We start from the raw sequence: 22,828 nt of genomic DNA, 5'->3' as shown, positions 1-22,828 counted from the left end.
TGAACTATGCAAGTGTGTATAGAACTAAACAATGCAACAATAAAGACTCCTGTAGGACGAAGGCTGACTCTCCACATTCTCCTTCAATCCTCTACAAGGTAATAAATCTACACTTCTGTTACCGATAAAAGAAAAAAAAACCCAAGGAACAATACAGTGAGATCACAGAAAACCTCAGTAACAAAAATATGCATTAAACAGAACTTCTACAAAAATCTAAAGTAAAATAGTTATAAACTAATCATTAGAAATAATTTCTAAACTGCAAGAAACCATACTGGAGGATTCCATGGAAGATCAAACAAAGGTTAAGTTCGGAGGTAGAAATGAACATAAGCCAACCCTACCATACATACTATTGATATTGCAGCACATATTGAACAAAATCAGCTGCCACCTCTCTTATCTTGGAATACAGTCCTAATATCAGACAGAAAGTATATGAAACTAGTAGACACTGACTCTTAAATTAAACCTTGTGTGAAACTCAAAGGAATCATAGACAAGACATTCATACTTCTGTTCCTCAGTTTTCCAAATGCAAAATGTCTGTCTCAAGCACCTCTAAAACACTTGCATAGCTAAGCACTATGATCACCTTTAAAGAAGCCGGCAACAGAGCAGCACAAGATCCACCTCAGTCTCCCTTACAACCGAATCAGGCAACAACAGAACACAGTGTAAATCAGGAACACCTACCTTAGAAATAGTTAGTAGTGGATTTTTAGAGAATGGTGACAAGAGAAGTGACATGCATATACACATCCCTTCCAGTTCCCACCAATCAAAAATTTAAGGACTTCCCATGCAACTGTGTTTAATAGCACCTGATAACTGTGCAAAAGAGATTTGCACAATCTCTTTTGAACATACTTTTACTTTTCATCTCCAGTGATGAGATCTGTTTCAGCTATTTTTTTGCCTGACAATTGTATTTGGTGCCCTACAGTTTTTGTGTTAAAAAAAAAAGTATATCGGGAGGTGTGTGTGTGTATATATATATCTCCCTGTTCTCTGGCAGTGTAGTATCGGTGGTACCTCTGTTATATCTCTTCTTAGTTGCCTCCTTCCCAAGCTGAACTAGTCCACAACAGTCCTCCATTAAAAAATGAGGTAAAAAATTACATTGCTAAGGGATGAGACAGTTATATCTGTGTCACACCTATAACAGAAACCATAGTAGAGAAAACTGACAATATTTACCAATAGCATGATATATAGCAAAAAGAAAGACTGGGAAAAAACTTTCAGGAAATTTCAGAAAATAAATCCATAGAAAGAAAAAAATACTTATAGTTTTAGAAGACAAGTTCTTGTATTTTTTGTATGTATTAGACTACTAACCACATTAATACAGATAGCAGGGAGAACAGTTGGAACACACTCCAAGTTCTGCTGGACTGATACCTCTGACCTCAATTGTTCAAATACCTAGATTTCAATTCAGCTGAAAAAGACACAGCAGACACTAGAGCATGAAGGATCAATTAGATCTCCTAAAGATAATCTAAAGTTCTTTGGCAGACTGCATACTGAGGATAATCTAAATGCCTGTCCTCTGAGCTTTTCAACATCTGGGTTTAGAGCTTCCTCCTGGATTTTAAAGCAAGCTCATTAAGCACAACAGTTTGGAGGAAAAAAAAAAAAAAGTCCAGTGGCACAAGAATCTGAGAACACATTTGCGAACTAAAACAGTATATACTCTACAGCAACCTCTCCAAGGATAACACAAGTTTAAGAAATTCTCTGATCTTCTAACATCCCATCCTAAAAGACTGTTTCAGTCTAAAACCTGAAATAATCACCACTGCTTTCCTAATCCTTCCCAAAGGTCTTGCATGGTATTCCAGCACTGCCACACTGTGGGTTTATTATTATTTTGCTTTCAGTAACTAAATTGGAAACATAGGTATTATAAACCAATTGCTAAACCAACTGTTTCACTACCAAAAAAAAAAAAAAAAGACAAGTGAATTTTTCTAAAACAACAAAACTTTGTTTCAGTCTTCACTGACAGCTCATTTGATTTCAGAGTTCTAAGACACTGGTTCTCCTCCATCGCTGGTATCTCCTCTCAATGATCTAAAAACTGTACCCTAGAAAACTCATTTTACCTAGCTTTAGTCCTTGTGTATGATAGACAACTCTCTTCTACGGCAAGAAGTCCCTCCTCAGGTAACTCCCTGCTTGGTCTGTTTGACAGGGCTTCCATTTGGGAATGATGTACTTCAAATTAACACTCCTCCTCTTCTGGACTGTCTGCACATGGCCAGCAACTCTTGGAATCACCATTGAAAACACAGGCAAAGGACACCTATGCAAGAGTACTGGGCATTAAAGTGATATGTGCATCAACCATACTACAATAATACCAATTTTGGCTTGGGAAGCAGCCCAAACACAACACTGCATTATCAAAGGAAGCAAATCCAGACTACCAGTTGGTTCCTAGACATCAACTTCACTGAAATGAACACAGCTTTCACTTAATTTTTCTAGAGTCTGAAGAGTACACCTACGCTCACTCATTCTCACTGAGCTGATGCTCTGTAATTATTTTTTTACTAATGTTTTATAGTCCATTGTTCTTCCCAACAGCGGCCAAGAGATTTAATTTTTGTAATGATGGATGAGCTCAGGAATTTGCCATCATACCTTGAACTTGACAAATTCTCTATTTCCAAGACTGCAATAATGATTTCATTAAGTACTTCACTAAAAGAGCTTGAAACTGAACAAGAGAAAGCATGTGTTCAGTTGCAAATGGAGCAGCAGGTGACACCACTGCCAAAAACATAATCTTCACAAAGGCAAGAGAGGCATCTGAAGTGTCCAGAATGTAACAGTTCAGCAGCTTTGTAAAAGGGGCAATCTGAAGACTCAGATCTTGATTAAGTCATAGCAGGTTGGCACATGGGGAAATTTCAAAGACTCCCCAGCCATTATCTACTTAGTGATAAGATGTTGAGCAGGCATTACTAGGTTTCTGTCTCAGTGCTGTGCGCAAAGAAAAGAAAGGGCTTGGTTTGTCCTATACAATCAGGACACCTGGGATACAGATGCATTCCCAGTGGATACACCCAAACATAAAAAGGCAATCCATGCGTGTGGGATGCACATGAACCCACAGCAGAGTTCATACAAAGTGTAGCTTGAAAGTAACATTCCAGCAACTCAGTGAGTGATTTCACTCTAATTAGAGAATGGTTATTTATGAGCCTTTTGCACTATGAATACCACCCTCCATGGAGATTTAATTGAGAAAGATATCTCAATCTCATTTAGCAAGATGAGTTTAGATTCTACAGAGCAAAGAGAAGGGGGGGGGGGGGGGGGGAGAGAAGGAGGGAAAAAAAAACCCTATTATTTTCCAAATTCATACCTTCAGAAATCACTTATCCCCACCACCAGTAATAAAAATAATGAACTGCTCTTTGGAAACCACCACCCCAATTTTCAAAATTCAGAAGCAGTCTAACTACCAGATGCCACATTTATTCACTAGACTTATAGTCTAGTCTAAGAAATATAGAATTATAGTATACTTTAAAAGCTGTATATAACATGATCTTGTGTTCCTTCTTGTCTTGCTTATGTGTTTTATGCTTTATTTTCCTCCTCTTGAGGACAGCCTCAACTTTGCTTAACTCACCTTACCTCAACTTACCACTGATTGATATAACTAAGAAGCAAACAAATTTAATACAGAAATCATTGATATACAAAATAGACATTTTTTCAAAATAATATCTGAGTTTTCATCACCTAGTCTCACAAGGCTAGTTCATGAAACAAGAGAAACCTCTACTTTTTCATAGTAATAACATATCACAAATCCATTTTCTATAAAAATTCTGTTTACAGAAAGGCCCAAGCACAGAGAAAGCTGATAAACAGCCCATCACACTGACAGGCTAATTTCTCTGAAAGCCACATTAATTTCAATGTATTCTTTAGTAATAACCCAAAAAGCATAAATGGAGGTTAAAAAACTAAGAGCTTCTGACAGAACAAAGTTTTGTGATGGAGAGCTATACTAGATATTGTTGGAATGAGAAAATACCAGTTCTTGCATCCAGCTTGTAAATGAAACTTCTGCTTATTTCTCTGCTACTAAAGAAATACTTTCTCACAGTCCTTGAAAAATCACATAGGGAAAAGCACTGGCCTAAAACCCAGTAAAATACCTCTGTAACTTGGCTGGTTAGGATATGATTGAAATATGTCAAACCCTCTCCACATTCTAGAAAGCACTATACTCAAAAGAGATTCCTTCAGGTTTTTACCTTAATTGTCACTATGCACACAATGAATCTTTAATTAACTACCTCTAGAGAACAAACATTCTACTTTATACCATATTGTTTATATATGATGTGCATTTATTAAACCATTTCCATTATGTTCTAACTCCTCCTTCAGAGTTACATAACATTTTATGCTATTCAACAGCCCTAAATATCACAGAATCAAGACAAGAGATACAGGTGTCATTTCTAAACAGCTAATAGCTTAGTTATGACTACAACAGTCATTGTTCACAAATTAAAACAAAATTTCTCACACAGACAGGTATAAACAAGCACTGATTTTTTCTTTGAATTAAACATTTAGAATGCAATTCTAGTGAAGTAGTAATTTATTTGCTGGCAAGCAATAATTTTGTCTCTATTTTGTAAACTACAACCTCCATATTGGTAATGAGCAATATTCTTTTGCTAGACCTCGGAGGGGTTTTTTGAGAATTCAACTGCAATCTTATGCAAGTATCTACTGTACTCAAACTAAAAAGGTAAAAACAGGAGGCACAAAATTATTTTAATGTTTGTTTACAAAAAAATGAAAAAAGGCATCTATCTCCCTCAGACTTTCCCTTAAAGAGAAATATGTGCTGCAATATCTATGTGTAAAGTCATCCACAAAGTGATGTTGCAGCCCTGACTAGTAAATGGGGAATTAAAATCTTAAATTAGGATCATGCCCTGATTTTTTTTCCCCCCCTCTTACCTTAATTCAGGTCATTTGTCCCTCCTATATTGTTCCTGTCACTTTCTGATGCCTGAACCGGCTTTTCTGGAGACAGTGCTTGTCTGTGACTGAGAAGAGGTACTGCTTCTGGTGAGATAAACTGTCTCGGTCTTTCTTTTCTTCTGCCTCTATCTTTTCTGCTCTTTGAATTCCTCTTCTCATGCCCAGCTCCTTACCCATCCCCACACCAATGCTGCTGTACCCAGTTGCATCAGTTTTCCCTCCATTTCACCAAATATATCAACTACTGCTAGAAGCTGGGAGAAGTTTTACTGCTACACGAGAAATGTTTCCAACAATTTCACAACAAAGCTACTGCAAATGCCTCATGGCATAAAGGCAATTATTTTAAATTATTAAAGAGCTGGGTTGCTAAAAAATTTCTGCCTACCTAAAATTAACTCTTTAATAAAAGAAAGTCCAATCGCATAAAACACTGCCTGGTTATAAAGAAACTAGTAGTAAAGGTTTTTATATACAGAAAATAGTAGCTGCATTCTGAAGAAGTCATTCAAGTAGAAGTATATATAATCCACACAGTTAAGACATATTCATTCACTGAGCTACTGTCAGAGTTTTAAGCATACAATTTTCTTTCAAAAATCTCTTCTGACCACTTGTTAGAAATACCTTTTTCTTTACACAAGAATTTATTTTAAGCAAATGTATCTGAAGGAGCAGATATTAAATACGGAAAGAAGTCAGTTTTGCCATTGTAACAACTTACAATTAGAGTATTCACACTAAATATATATAAAAACAACCTACTGTAACCACTGGAATGCACAAGTGATACAACTGGAAATGTACATTTTGTTTATCTACCCAACAGATCAACTTCATTTACTGGCTTCTCATTCTTAAAGATATACAGGTTTACCAACCTTTGCTAAGGTAAACTTAGTTCCTGGAGAAAACAGGCGTGTGTTAAGTTTCTCAGGAAAGCTCTGATTAACAACCAATATACTATCTTTAAACCTTTATAAATCAGGAAGATGATTACTTAAACATGGAATTGCTAACTTCGGGCAGAAAAGAAAAAAGTATCACATAAAAATATGGTATAAAGACATCTATAGTAAGATAGTTTTATCCTAGCTAGTGCATACAACAAAGATTTTACTTACAAAACCTACACTATGCATAGGTATGACCTTACTATATTAAGCTTTCTCACAACAAATGCAAATTTCACAGAATCGGAATTTACGCAATGCATTTTTTCTACAACTTTAAGCTTAACTACGTTTTAATATCCTGGTAATTAACTACTTTCTGAAGTATTTTAGAGATTCTCTGTCCACCAATGAGATGCATAAAGAATTGAAATCCTGTAACAAAACCTGTACTAGAAACAAATTTGGAATCCTTACCCCGTGAACAGTACATAGCATTTTCAGAACTCTGTTACAAGAACATCATACATCAGAAGCAATTCAGAAAAGAAAAGTTAAAAAAATTACAGGGTTGGTAGAAAGTTTGGAATACTTTTACTACTTTAGACAAAGAAAAATGGGGAAAAGAACCAAGATCTACTGAAAACAGAGCAGTATAACCTGATAGCTCAAACAAGAATTTAGGCTACGAGGAGGAATATTCTAGGAGTAAAAGAAAAATGTAGGCAAGAGTATGAAGCAAGATTTTTTTTCCCCATCCAAGAGAAAAATACTTGGGTGTTGAACTGACTCTTAAAGGATAGAATAATTGAACATGAGTGCCTCTGAGTTAGTCAAGATACTTACGGATGCAGTGCTAAAGACAAGCCATAAGATGCTAATCTTTAATTGTTCCTAACGAAAGTGTACAACCTGCTCTACCTTTCTTACCATCATTTGTAATATAACTGCTTTTAATTCCTATGTAACCAAAACACCTAAACAGGATTCCTTGATAACTAAAGTAAAGCAGAAGCATGGATTCATCCTAAGCCAAGTGCCAGGTATCAAACAGCAGTAGTTTAGATATAAAGGACAGAATATATTAAAGCCTGGGGCTGGGAGAAGGAGGGGAAGAAACTCTAGTAAGGAAATAATTTCTCTCATTTCAAAGAAAGTATAATGAAATAGTCACATACAGAGAAGCTAAAACTACCTCGCAGGAAAGACACTGGGTTCCAGGAATCCTTCCAGTTTTTGAAGTCACAGCTGTCTGATTCCATCTTGCTTAACTGAAAAGGTGTTAGCTAATACCCATAAAGATAGTAGAGCTAGAAATATTTTGTTGGCCATGCTAATTCTACATAAAAACACATGGTGTCATACATCAACACCTGGATTTTTATAGCTGCCTTGTTATTTGGTCTTGCTGGTTTTTCTGCCCTTTCCTTCCACTTCCTCTTTCCTGAAGAGCCAAGAAGGTAGCACAGCACTCACGTATAATGGTAACTGAAGGCTAAAAGTGATTAGGATCACTCTTCCCCTCATTTCTGCCTGTTACAGAAATATATTTTCCTTTTTTCCTACAAAATCATGAATTTCAAATACATAGAGGTAACAGTATAAAAAGTTTTTTGGTCTTGAGTTACAACTGTCTAACTGACCTGTTTGTTGGAATTCCTGATTTGAATAAGGCAGGAGGAGATGTGAAATCAGCTTTGGTCGACTGCACTGCCAACTCTTTCTCCAAATTTCCAGTTCTGCCCTGCTGTACCTTCAAAGTAATGTTTCATCATTAGTTTAACCTCAGAAGTGTAGCAGCCCCAACACTCAACATAGCACATAGCCAATAAAAAGAGAAAGCAAGTCCAACTTTAATCAGATTTTTAAAAAACTGTCACCTTTGCAGAGCTAGTAAAATTCCATATTTTATAAGGATATATTAAGTACTGTGTTTAATATACATAAGAAGCAATATCCCAGAAAACAAAATATTACAGAAGATTAGACAGTTTTAGTATTTCTTTTCCAAACATTTGATTTGGGCATGAACAGACCAAACTGATTTTCTTGTAGAATTTTCTATACGAACAAAATAACATCTCAATTTTTAAAAGAAGCAAACTTATTGAAAAAAAATAATATCCATAATCTTAACGACAGAGATATCTAACAAGTCTGCTGCCCAACAACAAACCATGAGACAAGAAACTGAGTGGATTTTCCATCTGCCTTACTGACCACGCGATCTAGTAACCACTTAATTTCTAAGTCATACCAGGAAGTCACCTCATACTCTGGGTTATGCACACTTTAAAAGATTTTTCATTAGTTCAGATTGAATATTTCAAAAAGGCATACTGCTGTTTCTGAAATACTGCAAAATTCCAGAGACACGTTATTAAAGCTATGCTAAGACCTTTGGTGCAAGTACTTCAAGCATTGTTCAACTTCAGCAGCACACTATACATGAAAGAAAAATCTACGCGGGTTAGCACTAAAGACAAACCTGTACTGATTCAGTTTTTAAAGACACCCACTGTACCAACCACATAGCCACATCCCTCTACATAGCTAGTTCACTCATGGTATAACATCATATAGGCTGTGATTTCACAGCTTCTTGTAGGCAAGTGAACTACTAAGCTTTTACAGAATCTCACTTCTAAACACAGGCACCTCTTTCTCAAATCCACAAAAATCCACATAAATAGCTAAGATTTGTTAAAAATTTAATTAAACTTTAGCATCCAGAAATAGGAAAAAAAAAAAAAAACACCAAAAAAATGAATAGGTTTGGTGTAAGTATTTATCTGAATAATCTGTAAGACTTCTATTAATTAATGAGTAACTGGAAAATATAGGGACAAAGTCTTGCCAGTTACAGAATATTAATCCAAACATACCATGTAAATTACATGAGACTTAGTATTTCAGAAGAATGGAAAAAAGTAAATTATTTAATGATTATATGTAAACTCTTTGTAAAACACATGACAAACTTCAGACTCTTACAACACAATTATTATCTGTACTGTTTGGTCACTGGACCCCCCAGAGAGTCAATACTGAGCTAGGAATAGGGGAAGCTTTGGCTTGGAATACTTATCCTTCTTCCTTCAGGACAACACTTCAGAGAAGTTTGAGAGCGTAGTCAGCTGTAAATCGTAACTCCCATTGCCCACCATTTCCACCATTCCATCACACTATTATAATGATAATTGAGGATGGCAAAAAGCCCCAGGGAGCTTCTGATCTGTTCTTGCTAAGATAAAGTCAAAATGACTGGGTACCCTCAAGTACTATATGAGGGAAACAGAAATACCTGTCTGCAACTGACACTTTTGTCACAGGAGTATACAGAGGAATAACGACAGTTAATGACAGTTCGAGAATAAAAATGTCTGCATATTGAAAATAAGCAAAATAAATAACCTTTGTATTTTAATTTCAACTTTAGTATCAAATGAAAGAGTAAATAAGAAAACAAGAAGTTGACAAAAATACTCAATCCTTAAGATAAATCTTGTCATATAGATTTTTCTGCTCTCTGAAAATCAGCATTTCTGAATGGAAAAATATTATATATACCTTGATTTATTGCCATTTAATCCTAAAAGGGCAACAAAAAATATGGAGGATTGATTTTCACATCTCAGAGTTGCCAAGGATAAGTGTTACAAAACACAGTAAGGACTACAAGGCCACAGGAAAAATAAACATGCCATAATCTACAAAAGTTTCCCCAGAACATCTGCACAAATTCTTTAATCTGCACAAATGCACTACAACTAAAAATAAACCATCACATAAAGAAAAATTAGTTTCACTGGGAAATTTGTTAGTTCACCAGGCCACTAATTCACATGCTTGCAGAAGGGTGACGAACAAAGCAACATTTTTTAATCAGAATTTTGTGACATACGCAGAAAGTCACTGATGTAAGATGAGAGTTTGAAATAATGGCTATGTCCATTTCAGTTTTTCTTCCATCAGTCTGTGGTGGCATGGGAAGCAATACTCAACAAAAATGAGAGCAACCAACAAAAGTGTACTAAAATTCACCTTAAAAAGATGGTATCTGCCATCGAGAATCTCTGCACTTGGTCTTACTTCCATAGCATTGTCTTCAGCCTAAGTTAAATAACACATTGCCCATTAAGATACCATTCAACTCTTAAGTGATGGGCCACAATCTGAATAATGGTACAGATGCAATCTAGCTGTAGCTAGTCTGTCACACTATCCACACAAATTGCCAGTGAAGCAACACAGGAACACTCTAGGCTAGGGGTGAGGAGTCAGGTGCAAACTAACACACACACTGAACTGGGCAGCTTATGACACACAAGCAGCTTTACAGGGAAAAAAGCATGTAGAATACCACAAAAGTTGTACTAGTTACCGTAATTTTATTTGTTGTTGAGGTAACTGGTAAAATTTCAAGACCCATTCGTATTCTCTTTTGTTTTTCACAGTAAGCTTTCCAGGTATCTTCATTGAACCCATAGTTGAAATAATCAGAGAGATCAGCCCCTTTAAATAGAAAAGCATAGTTTTTTAGGACATTACAAAGTTTATCTTTTCTTTTCTTTGCTGAACATACAAATACCTCTATTTATAACATCAAAACGGATTAAGAGTTGATCTGAAAACATGCTACTGAAATATACAATAGTCTTACACCAGTAAACATATGAATATTCATGGTTAAGACTATAAAAACATTAAAATTTAGACAGAAGGAGTATCCTGCCTAGCATCCTATCTCAGGGATCAAACGAGATACTTAGAGAATACCATAGGCTATTATAATACCCGTATCTTTACAACAGGATAAATGTAAGATCTACAGGTTTGCTGTATGTTCAGTGAAGAACCACTCCCTTTTGCTTATTCTGTATTTGATTCCTCATTTTGTTTTGACTCCAAGTTTCATTTGATACCACAAAGTATTTTTATTCTAAGAGAGATCAGACATAATTCACATGCACAGAATATATTTCAAATAGCTAACATTTCAAACATCGGAATATTATCCAAGGCTTCTTTTTTTCCATTTTGTAGACATTATTTGCATTGCCAAAGCAATATACAAACACCAGAAAAAAAACTATACACAACAGCAAGAGGTACTACCACTACAAAAAAAAAAAAACACCAAAAACCCAACACTGGTATTAGAGAAGTTTGGCCAAATCATTTGCGCCAACCAGACAACACACACAGGAGACTTATGGAAAGCCCATGTGGTACCAGCTGCTTCTTCAAAGGTTACAGACATCTATACATGAACACAAAGAAGCACAAGCAGCTATGTTTCACCATTCTTCATGCCCCAACCTGCTAGAACTATTTTCTGTTCTGCTTTATCTTCTGTCCTATGGCACAGACCAATAACAGTAATGTCCACAGAAATGCAGATTTCCAAGGAGTCCAGAATATACATGTATTTAAATAAATTAAAGGGCATGTCCTACAGTCTCTTTTTGCTGACATACATGCAGGATGTATACTAAGAAACACAGCATATCCACACACTCCATGGCACAGCACAAAGGCAACAAGTAACTTAGCTGCTTTTAACAAGTTACATTGTATAGTATCTTCTAGCTATAGGGTAGATAACATCTATATAAACAGGAACTACGATTAAAATAACCTGCTGAATGCCTACATATCAGTAACATAAACCAGAGCATTACCTGGCTTTCTCCAAGGTTTATCTTCAAAAGAATCTAAATCTACTTCCAGAAGAGGCACACCATTAATACTCCCTGGTGCATCCAGATCCACCCCTTTAACTTTTGCACCTGTGAAGAAAAGTTAGAAAGTTAGAGCCTTCTGTCTCTACCAAATAAGTTTTAAAGATTTCTATTTATCAAGAAGTTTTAGAAGTGAAAATTACTTCCTTCATCCCAAACAATCAAACTTTTTTTTGCATTTTTTACTATTACTATTGTGTAAATTTTCTTACCAGAAGATCCATAAGTTCGTCCTCCTGTCTTAATATTGAGATTCACAGGTGCTGCTCCGTAACTTAAAGAAATTAACAAAAAAAATGAATTAGAGAAAACTCTTAAAACAGAAGAAAACAGAAAACAAGAGTTAGCTAGATCCAGAAACCAACTGGACCCAGGCTCAATCACCTTCCTGAATCTCTAGTTTTCCAAGCTGGTAACACTGTAAAAGTAAAGAGATCAGCCTAGGAGGAAGAGAGTGTACCTTTCTATGCTCAGTAGCAACTTCTCCAACTAATAAACAGTTGTGAAGCAAGTCCCAGTCACTCTTCCTGAGTTGAAAGGATAAAGACCTTGATAGAAACAAGAATGGACAGAACCAGAAGAAGAGAAAAAGGAAAAATGAAGTTCATTTAGGGATACAGATGACACTCTGGGGATTAGAGTAAAAATAAAATAATAAAGGAAAGTGTTGACAGATCCTTTTTTCTTTTCATAATTATTCCATTTAATCTGTATAGAAGTGGAAAACACAAGCATTTCTCCACAATGACTAAAAGGTTGTCTGTTTCAAAGTACTTCTAGCAATCACCTATCCTTGTGGACAACAGAGAAGTATGTAACATTTCACTTTCTAAAATACTTCAGAGCTTTCTTCATAAAATTACAGTCAGAAATCTAGATACTGAACTGATATAACTACCTTAGAAATTACAGTATTCTTCATTTGGAACATTTAGAGCTAGCTTTCACTACCATTTGTGTGCAGTGTAGCTTATCCTCACAGGTGGTACCATCAATAAACATAATGAGATTAGCATATAATTAGAAGGCAGTGCATAGTTTAAGGTACCACTTCCATGCAGTTTTAGTTTCCATTCAAGTGCTACAACAGTACAAAACTGACACAAAACATTTAACCTTCTGATCTGCCATGCTTTATTTGTGCATGACCTTGTCAAACAAATCTTATGGTTTTTTTAAACAGCAGTTGACTACTAGATGTAAAAATCATTTAATCCTATAAAAAGAACTTGTTACACTGAAGTTAAAATGAACAGCAATGTTGAGTTTGTTTTAGATTACTGCCCTTCCATGAACTTTCTGTCCAATTTGCCCAGAAAAAAGGTTTTACAGAAAACAACCATTTCTACATACAACTTGCTACTCTAATTAGATTTAGGATCATCTGCTCATTGTTTTCTGTATTCATGGAAAGAGCACCAGCAAATCCACTGAGAATATAAATCTAGTTTTGCTTTAGTCTCACAAAATTTGAGGTCACTGCCTACACCACAAGCATACTGCAAGTTATTGAAAGCAGACAAATAAAGAACTGGAGGAATTGCTGTTTTTTATATTACATTAATTTGCACAGTTAATTTATGAAATACTGAAAGTTTTAAAATATTATGTTTCAAAAATCAGTAAATCACCTGCATTCTAAAGTTAAGAACACAATAATATACGTGAGTCAGACCTACCTGCAGACCTGTCATAATTCTATTAAGAAATTACGCCCTAGTAACTCCGGTTTTAATAAGCATAAAAACATTAGGATTGCCAAGACAAACAAGCAAACCACTTCCCTCAGAAAACTTCCATGTAATGAAAAATAATATTTCATAATTTGGGGTAAAATTGACACTGATCAAAAGCATTCAGTGGAAGACAAGCCCTTTATCAAGAAAGAAGGAATATGGGGCAATTAACAGTGGCAAAAAATTTCCCGTATGGTACAAATGCCTAAACCATGCTCTTGAGAAATTATCTCCAGAGACTGGCAGCTCCATCCTGAAGTACATTAAAACCTTATTTGAGAACATCAATAGGAATTCAAACTATAGAGGTCTAATTAGAACTGTAGCTACTACAAACAGGAGCAAGCAAAATGTTTGTAATGTTCTCTGTGCATACCACATTTGCAACAAAAACGTCACCATCACAACAATGACCCCAAAGACGCTACATAACAGCTATTCCATAACAAAATCTAGCTCTCTACTTTACAAACTTAATACATTTCTCAAAATTTGAAAACAAAATTTAACTCGTATAACAGTTCTTTAAGGCCTTTCATTGGTTTCATTTCACTTCTTTGTTTTCAAGTCACTATATCATTAAAAACATTGTTAAAGAGCTGGAAAAAACCTAAACTGAGAGTAACTATGCATACAATTTGACACTGACAAGTATCAAAGAGCCTGAATTAATAATTAAATATAATCTTGAAAGTTGCCCCAGTTAATGTTTGCAAGTAACTTACCCATACTGTGGAGCTCCTGTTTTAATATCCCCTATGGTGACTTGAACATCATCTTCATCATCATCACTATCACTATCACTGTCATCCTCAGCCTCTGTCACCTTCTACGAAAGAAAAAGTCATTGCTTAGACAAAAAGCAGTCACTTACCTTTACAGTGGAAATATAATCCAGACAAAACTATCCATTCTAGAAATCTTTGAAAGAAGAAAATTCTCATTCTCCTAGACCTCAAAACTGAGTTGCATTAACAGTAAATTTAGGAGGATCATCGCTGAAATGCTACAAGTATTTGAAACACCTGGATCAAAATAGGGAAGTATCTTTAATACTAAGCTCTGTTTCTGAAACATGACATTTCCTAAATAAGCATAAAATAATTTCCACTATCTAATATCCTTCTTCCTTCTCTCTAGCTCATACACACCAGTTCTATTCTTTATCTCGTCACTCAGGAAAGAACTTGAAGATATGCAAGACTAGCTTCTTGCTATCCTCAATTACATATCCAGAGTAACTCAAATAAATGTTTTTTCCATTTGTAGATGAACACTGCGCCTCAGAGAAAACTATTCAGTTCCTAACATCAGTAAGCTGTATAAAATACTTCAGATTTTTCAGTGAACAGGCTGAAAAAACAGATACAAGAGCACAATGCATGCTGTTCTGTCCTATAGCATTCGAGCTTGCTAGTAAATAAAATAGTCATGCCAGTTCATACCAAGAGTCCATCTCATCCAGTGTTTTGCATTTGTTTAGTGTTTTGTTTTGGTTTTTCCCTCCCAGAAACCACAGAGGAGAGAAAAATACAGGGCAAACACATAAGATGCTCCTCCCTAACACTCTTTCAGCTGCTGATTATTATCAGCTCTGGGCATTTCCTAAGCCAGTTATGGTTTGACTCTTTAGTAACCCCCAATGAATCTTTCTCTCAAGTACTAGCCCAGACTTCCCTTGGACTCATATAAACTCCTAGCAGTGACACTCTTTGGCAAGGAGTTCCATAACACTGTCTACTGCACGAAGATCCAACCTCTACTACTTGTTTTCATCCTGGCTCCTAGGACTTTCATTTAACAGTCCCAGTTCTCATATGGAAGGGACTGTAAGAAATCCATCCTTATTTATAGTCTCCATACATGATTTTGTTAGCCTCCATCATATCCTACGTCTGCCTGTCTTCCAGGCTGAGAAGTCCTTGCCTACTCAGCCATTCCTTGTATGGAAGCTACCTCGATTACTCTTGCTGCTCTTCTCTCAACCTTTTTCAGTTGAAGTAAAGCCTTTACAACGCAAGGGGAATGGAACAGCACACAATTCAGGGTGCAACTGAACCATGAATTTATGGTACAGTGATATCTTCCATTTTGTCCTCTATCCATTTGCTGCTACATCCCAAGGTTTAACTGCTTTTTAGACTCCAGACAAGCACTTAACCATCAATTTCATGGATCCTTCTATATAGTGCATCCCTCCTAAGTGGTACTGATCAGCTCAGACATCACAATTTTATTTGTAAACCTCTCTTTCCTCTCATGAACATCACTCTTCCTTTTCTATACAGAATTTCAATAACCATTTATCAACCAGTCAGTTCTTGACAGACAGTACTTGCTCATACTATCCTGAATAACTCTGTAACATCAGAAAACTTGTGATTCCACTACTCACCCCTTTTCCAATTAATTTATAAACACACTAAACAGCACCAGTTATGCACAACATTCCAGAGGATCCCAACTGGAGGTGACCTTCCTTCACTGTGAAAACTGAACCTCTACTCCTACCCTCTGCTTTCTGTCTTTTACACATCAATTATCCATGCGGCGCTCATCCTACAGCTGCTTAGTTTTCTTAAAATCCTTTGGTGAGGAATTTCTTCAAAAACTTTGTGGAATTCAAGTGAACTTTATCAAGCAGATCACCCTTATTCATATACTTGTTGAATCCTTCAGCAAGAGGCTGAACATATCGAAGCCAAGTTGATTCTGCCCAGGTAACCTGCAGTTATCCAAGCACAGCTGAGCTCCAGCCCTTATCTATTATACCGTGTATTAACTTGCCTGGTACAGAAATTAGACAAAAATAAGCAGGTGCACAGAAGATAAGATGTTGGAGTGCAGTTCATTCTTGCTATACAACATTAATATAATTTACATAACAATTAAGAGCCTCATCAAGAGGCAGAGGGAGTCTAGAATCAGTATTCTGTAAATGACAGCCAAAGACAGAAGACAGTCTTTCAATGCCCCACTGCTGAAAAGTACTTCACCACTTCTACACACCAGGCAATCCACACAGTAGAGAACCATTACAAATATACCGAACAGAAAATAAAATTTTGTCTGGAGTACATACCTTTCCAACCAAACCAAATTTCACTTATAAACAATAATTTCTTAGTTCCCTCCTCACAGAAATAGTCACCTTTTCTTATTCAAGCAACTTGAACACCATCCATTTTTCTAGGTTGCTGCTGACCCTTTTCGTGCACCTTTTACCATGAAGTTCTCAATTTTCTGGAGATGTTCTAATTGATATCCTAGCAATGCTAGCCTTTATTTAGGTGAAAAATACGAAGATACACAAGTACAAGGAAACTGCACCAATGAGGATTTTTGGAAATATTTTAAAATCAGCAAGTACAGAAAAGTATACTATTGTCTCCTTCTAATTAACATATTAAAATCTACTGCCCACTTACAGTATGAGCACCAGCACAAAAAGCCTTTGGTGCACTTAAAATAGCTTTTCAGTTTAAACAACTGAATTAAGTTTTCTAAGTTTTTCTAAGTTTTTTCTTCCCCACCTTTAAACTAGTTGTAATATCTTTCATAAATAAAGTATTAGACTTACTGAAAAAAATATACTCTGAGAGGCCAGTCCTTGAGACTTGCACAAATATCATAATGGTTTCTGCATCACTTAAAAGAATTCTTGCAAGATAAGCTAAAAATCCCAGGGAAGTAAAATTACAATTTTGTTATAGATTTAAACTGTTCCCATTCACAGTAAATTGAAGCCTTCTATCAACACTGCAAGTGTAAATTTCATTTCCTGGTCCCTTCCTTCATCATACTAACACTGAAGTTAAGACATACTGAACGTCCAAGACTAGTACCAACTGAGTCTGTTACGTTGCCTCTGAAAGGCATGTGTAATTCATCTCTTGATCCATATTTTCACATAGTTCTGCAAATGCTGATTTTTATCATGTTCAAAAAAGAAAAATGATCTGAGGATTTTACTTGCTATCAGTGAGGAAAAATAGAGAGAGTATAATTTTGAAAAGAATGTCTTTGAGAAAAGACACCTGTCTTGAAGCACCGTTTTTCCCCCGCAAAAACCTGGAAGTACTGTTCATTTATTTTCTGTAAGTTAGATTTAAAAAGTGGACTGTAGCTGGAAATAGGATTTCCTAATTTAGTAGTTTCTACAGAGTTTCTGCAGATAGCGTCAAACACCTTTCAAAAAAAAAAAAAATCAAAGGCGTACACTTACACAGTAATTCATTTATAAGTCCTAGCCAAATTATGAATACCCAATAAAACAAATTAAAGCAGTATTTCAAAAACACATTTAAAACTACCGTTTTCACAACGCCATTTTCTGCAGCTTCCTCTTCATTTCCAGGTGGGGGTGGAGCACTTAAACAAAAACAAACAGGAAAAGATGAAACTAGGGATTTGTGCATGGATTACTTCACACTATCAGCTAATTATGAAACTTGCTACATCATTCCAGAGAAGAGCCAAAGTTCCAGCTATCTTCTGCTTTAATTTAAAAAAATAATAATTCATTAAAAAAAATTCTAGACAAATATAACTTTATATTAGCAGGATAATATTTAGCTATCATAAATCAGACTAAGTGGATGTTTGTAGAATAGTTGGAAGTAATAAGGATCCTCTTTCAAAATCAAAGTGAAATCTCTCATAATATATGAAGGGAGAATACAGCTTTTTTTTTTCCCTGCAGATTGACATTGTCAAAGACATAATGGAAAAAACATTAAATACCCATAGGTAATGTTGCACTGAATCAAACTTCCCACAAATGCATTGTGAAATTTTCTTCCACCATATGGAATAGCTACAATTCAATGATGAGTTCAATTATATTTTAACTGTAGACTGAAAACAGGTAAAAATTTTAGAACTACTGGTTTATCTAAAATGACCAGCACTGTCAAATTCATGCAAATGAACTGTCTCACTGGGCTTGCTTATTGCTGCTTCTTACACAGCAATATTTTAATTTCCACATTTCCATTAACTGTTAGGATGTTGCACCACAAATGGCAGAGAAATCAGGGAGCCATTTAGAAACAATATTTTTTCACTGAAAAGATATTTCTGAAATGGAGTGAGCAACTGCCAATTTTTATTGAACAGAATGATTTTGATCCCATCTTCTGTTGGCAAAATACCCACTCATGAGTGTTGCACCAAAACCCAACACAGCCCAGGTATGGCCCCAGGATTCAAGCTTGGCCATTTCACTTCATCACCCAGTAAAATGACAGACTAACAACAGAACCTGGATAAAACCTCACGATTTTTATATATACGAAGAATGTCAAAACTGAGAGGCCAGAAACCAAAACTTTTAACCGGTAAACTGTTACCACACTTTCAGAGTTGCAAACACAACTCCTAAAATGCATAAGCTACCACTTCTTATGCTTTTTAGTATGTAACTATGTATTGAGGCAGCCAAATGCCAAGCTAGACACTACTGAGCATAAACTGGAGTAAAACACCACTGTTTCTAAAGATCATTTCAGTTGCCATGCGAATAATTTTCTTAAACAGTAATACTGACAAAAGGTGACAGGTCAAGAAAAGGTAACTGAACACAAGGAATCAATTGATATAGAATAGTTTCCAAATAAAAAGCAAATAAATAATTAGAATTCTTTGTCCTGGAAAAGAGATAATTCAAGACGAATGCAACAGAGGTCTAGAAAACTGTTAAGAGACATGGAAAGGGTGACAGCAAACAACTCTGTTTCTTATGCTACAAAAACTAATGGGAATCAAGTAATTGCATCTAGTAGCTGCTTCAAAACAGTATCATATGTACTCAAGTGGTGGAGGTCATTACTGCTGTATCACACTGTGCCTGTCAGAAGTTGATGGCAGTTCAAAAAAGCAACTGAGCAAGCTTACGGACAAGAGGTCCACCAAGACTAACTAAATTCGAGTTCTCACTGAAAAAAATCTCTGTTGACTGAGTATTTATAGAAAATAACAATACATGTTTTCTTGCATTGACTTCCCCTTTATTTGTTTAATTTATCTTGACAATCAACAATTTCCACACTTCATCAATTGTGAGACTTTTTCATTCAGTATGAGAGACTGATTCCCATTTCCAGTCAGTCCTTGCTACCAACCTCCATCAACTTAGCCAGATTTCCAAAGAAGCATCTTTGTGCTTTCTCTCATACAGCTCCTTATAACTCAAGCTGACTCCCCCAAATACTTCCAAAGCTTTTTATAAATTTATTTTAAATACTCTCTTACTAATAAAAAAGCCAACCCCGAAACCCTAAGCAAATGTGTTATGCGACCTGCACACCAAACTAGCTGGCAATTCCACTGCTTTCTTGTATTTCTCTTTTTGTAATTTGCACATTCTAAACATTATAAAAAGAGAAATGTGGCTAGCAAGTCAAGGGAGGTGATTCTGTCCCTCTACTCTGCTCTTATGAGACCCCACCTGCAATGCAGCACTGCATCCAGCTCTGGGGCCCCCAACATAAGAAGGACATGGAGCTGCTCAAGCGGGTCCAGAGGAGGCCACAAAGATGATCAGGGGGCTGGAGCACCTCCCTTATGAGGACAGGCTGAGAGAGTTGGGGTTGTTCAGCCTGGAGAAGAGAAGGCTCTGGGGAGACCTTATAGCAGCCTTCCAGTATTTAAAAGGGGCTACAGGAAAGATGGGGAGGGACTCTTGATCAGGAAATGCATTGATAGGATGAGGGGTAATGGTTTTAAACTGAAAGAGAGGAGACTTAGATTAGATTAGAAGGAAGAAATTCTTCACTGTGAGGGTGGTGAGGCACTGGAACAGATTGCCCAGAGAAGCTGTGGCTGCCCCCTCCCTGGAAGTGTTCAAGGCCAGGTTGGACGGGGCTTTGAGCAACCTGGTCTAGTGGAAGGTGTCCCTGCCCATGGCAGGGGGGTTGGAACTAGATGAGCTTTAAGGTCCCTTCCAACTCAAACCATTCAATGATATGATTCTTTGGGAGACAGACGGTGTTTTAATTTCTAAACTATCTACAACAAATGAAGTCCTGATCCATTACTAAGGCTGCAAAGCACAATGATTACAGAAATAAAAGACTCTTGGCATTTTGTGAGGTGCTATTGCTGTCCATACAGTTAAAACTCAAAATAACTTTCATAGTCAAGTCTCCCAACTGCACAGGTAAAACCATTTCACAAAGTCAAGTCATCCTAGCAGACCAAACATACTATCTTAAGGGGAATTTCAAAGACACCAGAGTGTGTTACGGACTTTCAAGCAGCTGGGAAGAATACAGTGAATACAATTTTTGTGCAGCCACACTACAGGACTTCCAGTTGTCAAGATACTCACCTAGCTTTTTCTTCCTCTGGTCTCTCTGCTTCGTTTTCATCTACCACAAGAGAAAAGAAACACAGTAGTTAAGAATAAAAATCCCCTGAATACCAACTGCGATGGATACCTTGCCATGCAGATTATTAGGCAACTCTTCAGTTTACTATCAAGACATTTTCATGTTTCAATTGTGAAATCAGTCGAGCAGACCCCCTGAGCCCTCACAGGGCACAGTACTGACACCTCCACCACAGGGGGGTGGGTTTGGTTTACAGGTTTCATTATGATTTGAACGTAAAGAAAGTCCCTAAAGTTTCAAAGAAAGTTTATGCATAAAGAGCTAAGGCTGCTTCAGTACTTCAACGCTGAGAGCCCGGGCAGGACGGTACTGGGGAGAGGCTCGGCCGCCCCAGGGGCACCTGTGGGGCTGGAATGCCATGCGGGCCTCCCGCCGCGGCGGCCCTGCGCGCCTCGGCCTGCGCGGCCAGGGCAGAGGGGCCGGGAGACCTTGAGCGCCTCAGAGACCGGCAGCCGAGCGCCCGCGGGGGAGGGGGCAGGGAACCACCGCCGCGGCGGCGAGGGGGCCGCGCACAGGCCCGGGATGGCACCGCCGGAGGGCTGGCCAGGAGGAGGGGACTCAGCAGCCGCGAGGGTGGCGGGACGGGGGGACCCTTTTAAACAGCGACCAGCCAGCCACGTTCGGCGGGCAGGTGCGGGCCGCGCTCGGCCATGGGCCGGCCTGGCGAGGCGGCGCACGCCGCGGCCTACCCACACCCCCTTCTTCCCTCCCCCCCACCCCGCCGCGGCGGGGCAGAGTGCCGGGCCGGCGGGCTGGGGGTCTGGGAAGATCCGTACCGCCATAGAGCCACTCCTCCTCCTCGTCTCCGGCGGCCCCGCCGAGGTCCGCCGACAGCCGCTCCACCTCGCCGGTAGACATGGCCGCCTCCCGCGGGAGGCGAGGGCCCAGGCCCGGCGGCGCCGGGGCCTCCCGCCGCTGGGCAGCACAGCCGCGCCGCCCCGGGCCTCCGCCGGCGCCTCAGGCCGCGACCGGGCGGCGGCCGGGGGGTTGCGAGCGCCCGGCCGGCCCAACGCCACCGCTCGCGGAGGAACCGCCGCCGCCTGCTCGGCGCTTCCCCTCCCCCGCCGAGTGAGTGACACGCACAGGAAGCGGGCCCGGCCCGGCCCCGCGGCGCCCTGGGCACGGGCATGCGGGGGGCGGCCCGGCGGCGCCCGGCCGCGCAGGGAGGCAGGGCAGGGCAGGGCAGGGCCGCGGCGAGGGGACGTGGCCGGGCGCGGCTCGGCGCTCTCCGCTCCCTGAGGGGCCCGCCCGGGCCGGGGTCCGTGAGGGGAGAAGCGGAGGGGCCGCCTGGCTGCCCCCGCAGGAGGAGAGGGCCGGGCCGCAGGCGAAGGGCTAGGCCGGGCCCAGCCCGGGGGCTGCCCTCCCCGCGGAGCCGGCCCCGCTGCCCGGGCCGGGCTCGCACGGCCGGTTCCCTGCTCTGCGTGCTGCCAGCCGCCGGGACTCACCTCGGCTGTACCTCCCCCACCCTTTCGAGGCGCGGTGTCCCTGCAAGAGCTGCCTTCTCCTCCTCTCGCTGCTCTTTGTTTCCGCTGCTCTCGGCGGTCCTTGTGCTGTTCTGCATCCCCAGACGCCTGTGTCTCCCCTCAGCAGGGACCACCGGCAGCGTGGCGACCTCCTCTAGTACATCCTCGCCCACTTCCAGAAGCAGGACTTGGCCAAACACACGTACAGTCCAGTGCCGTGCTTCTACTGGCGGCTGATGGCTGCTGCCAGGGGGGAGCGTAACCACAGGATAAACACGCTGCTACTTCTACTAGTACTGTCCTAGTCCTCAGCTCAGGGGCTTTCCCAGCTGGAGGGTAATATTTTAGGATTAACAACTCTGTAGATTTTTTTTTTTCTCTCCACAAATTGCCTGATTTTATTTTTAGCTCCCGTAAGAGTTTAACAGTCACAGCGAATGTTACAATGTAACTATGCATTTCATGAAGAAACTGCTCTATTTTAAAAGTGGTAGGAAATAGCAAACCATTTTTACTGCTGATTTTCTCACTTTGCATCTCTGAATACTGCCTTAACAACTGCAAGATACA

At 38.9% G+C, this 22,828-nt stretch overlaps 1 protein-coding gene across 6 annotated transcripts in view; it reads right to left on the bottom strand.

Annotated features, from left to right (window-relative positions):
* The window catches only part of FIP1L1 (factor interacting with PAPOLA and CPSF1), a 44,632-nt gene extending 22,830 nt beyond the window's left edge, over window positions 1-21,802 (bottom strand). For 2 of the 6 annotated variants that reach the window (XM_074866196.1, XM_074866198.1), the window contains exons 1-9: window positions 21,572-21,802; window positions 20,735-20,774; window positions 17,718-17,775; window positions 14,130-14,233; window positions 11,881-11,942; window positions 11,609-11,716; window positions 10,309-10,439; window positions 9,969-10,037; window positions 7,568-7,677 (exon numbers count right to left, since the gene is read on the bottom strand). In XM_074866196.1, the coding sequence (XP_074722297.1) occupies window positions 7,568-7,677; window positions 9,969-10,037; window positions 10,309-10,439; window positions 11,609-11,716; window positions 11,881-11,942; window positions 14,130-14,233; window positions 17,718-17,775; window positions 20,735-20,774; window positions 21,572-21,653 (764 nt within the window). In that variant the 5' untranslated portion in view covers window positions 21,654-21,802. The remainder of the gene's footprint in view (window positions 1-7,567; window positions 7,678-9,968; window positions 10,038-10,308; window positions 10,440-11,608; window positions 11,717-11,880; window positions 11,943-14,129; window positions 14,234-17,717; window positions 17,776-20,734; window positions 20,775-21,571) is intronic. The other 4 variants (XM_074866201.1, XM_074866200.1, XM_074866199.1 and 1 more) reach the window with 4 other exon arrangements.
* Window positions 21,803-22,828: the final 1,026 nt, after the last annotated feature.

This window comes from Strix uralensis, chromosome 4 (genome assembly GCF_047716275.1).
Source record: "Strix uralensis isolate ZFMK-TIS-50842 chromosome 4, bStrUra1, whole genome shotgun sequence".
Taxonomy (NCBI): domain Eukaryota; kingdom Metazoa; phylum Chordata; class Aves; order Strigiformes; family Strigidae; genus Strix; species Strix uralensis.
Note: the sequence above shows the minus strand (reverse complement) of the source record. Positions and strands in the feature narration are given on the sequence as shown.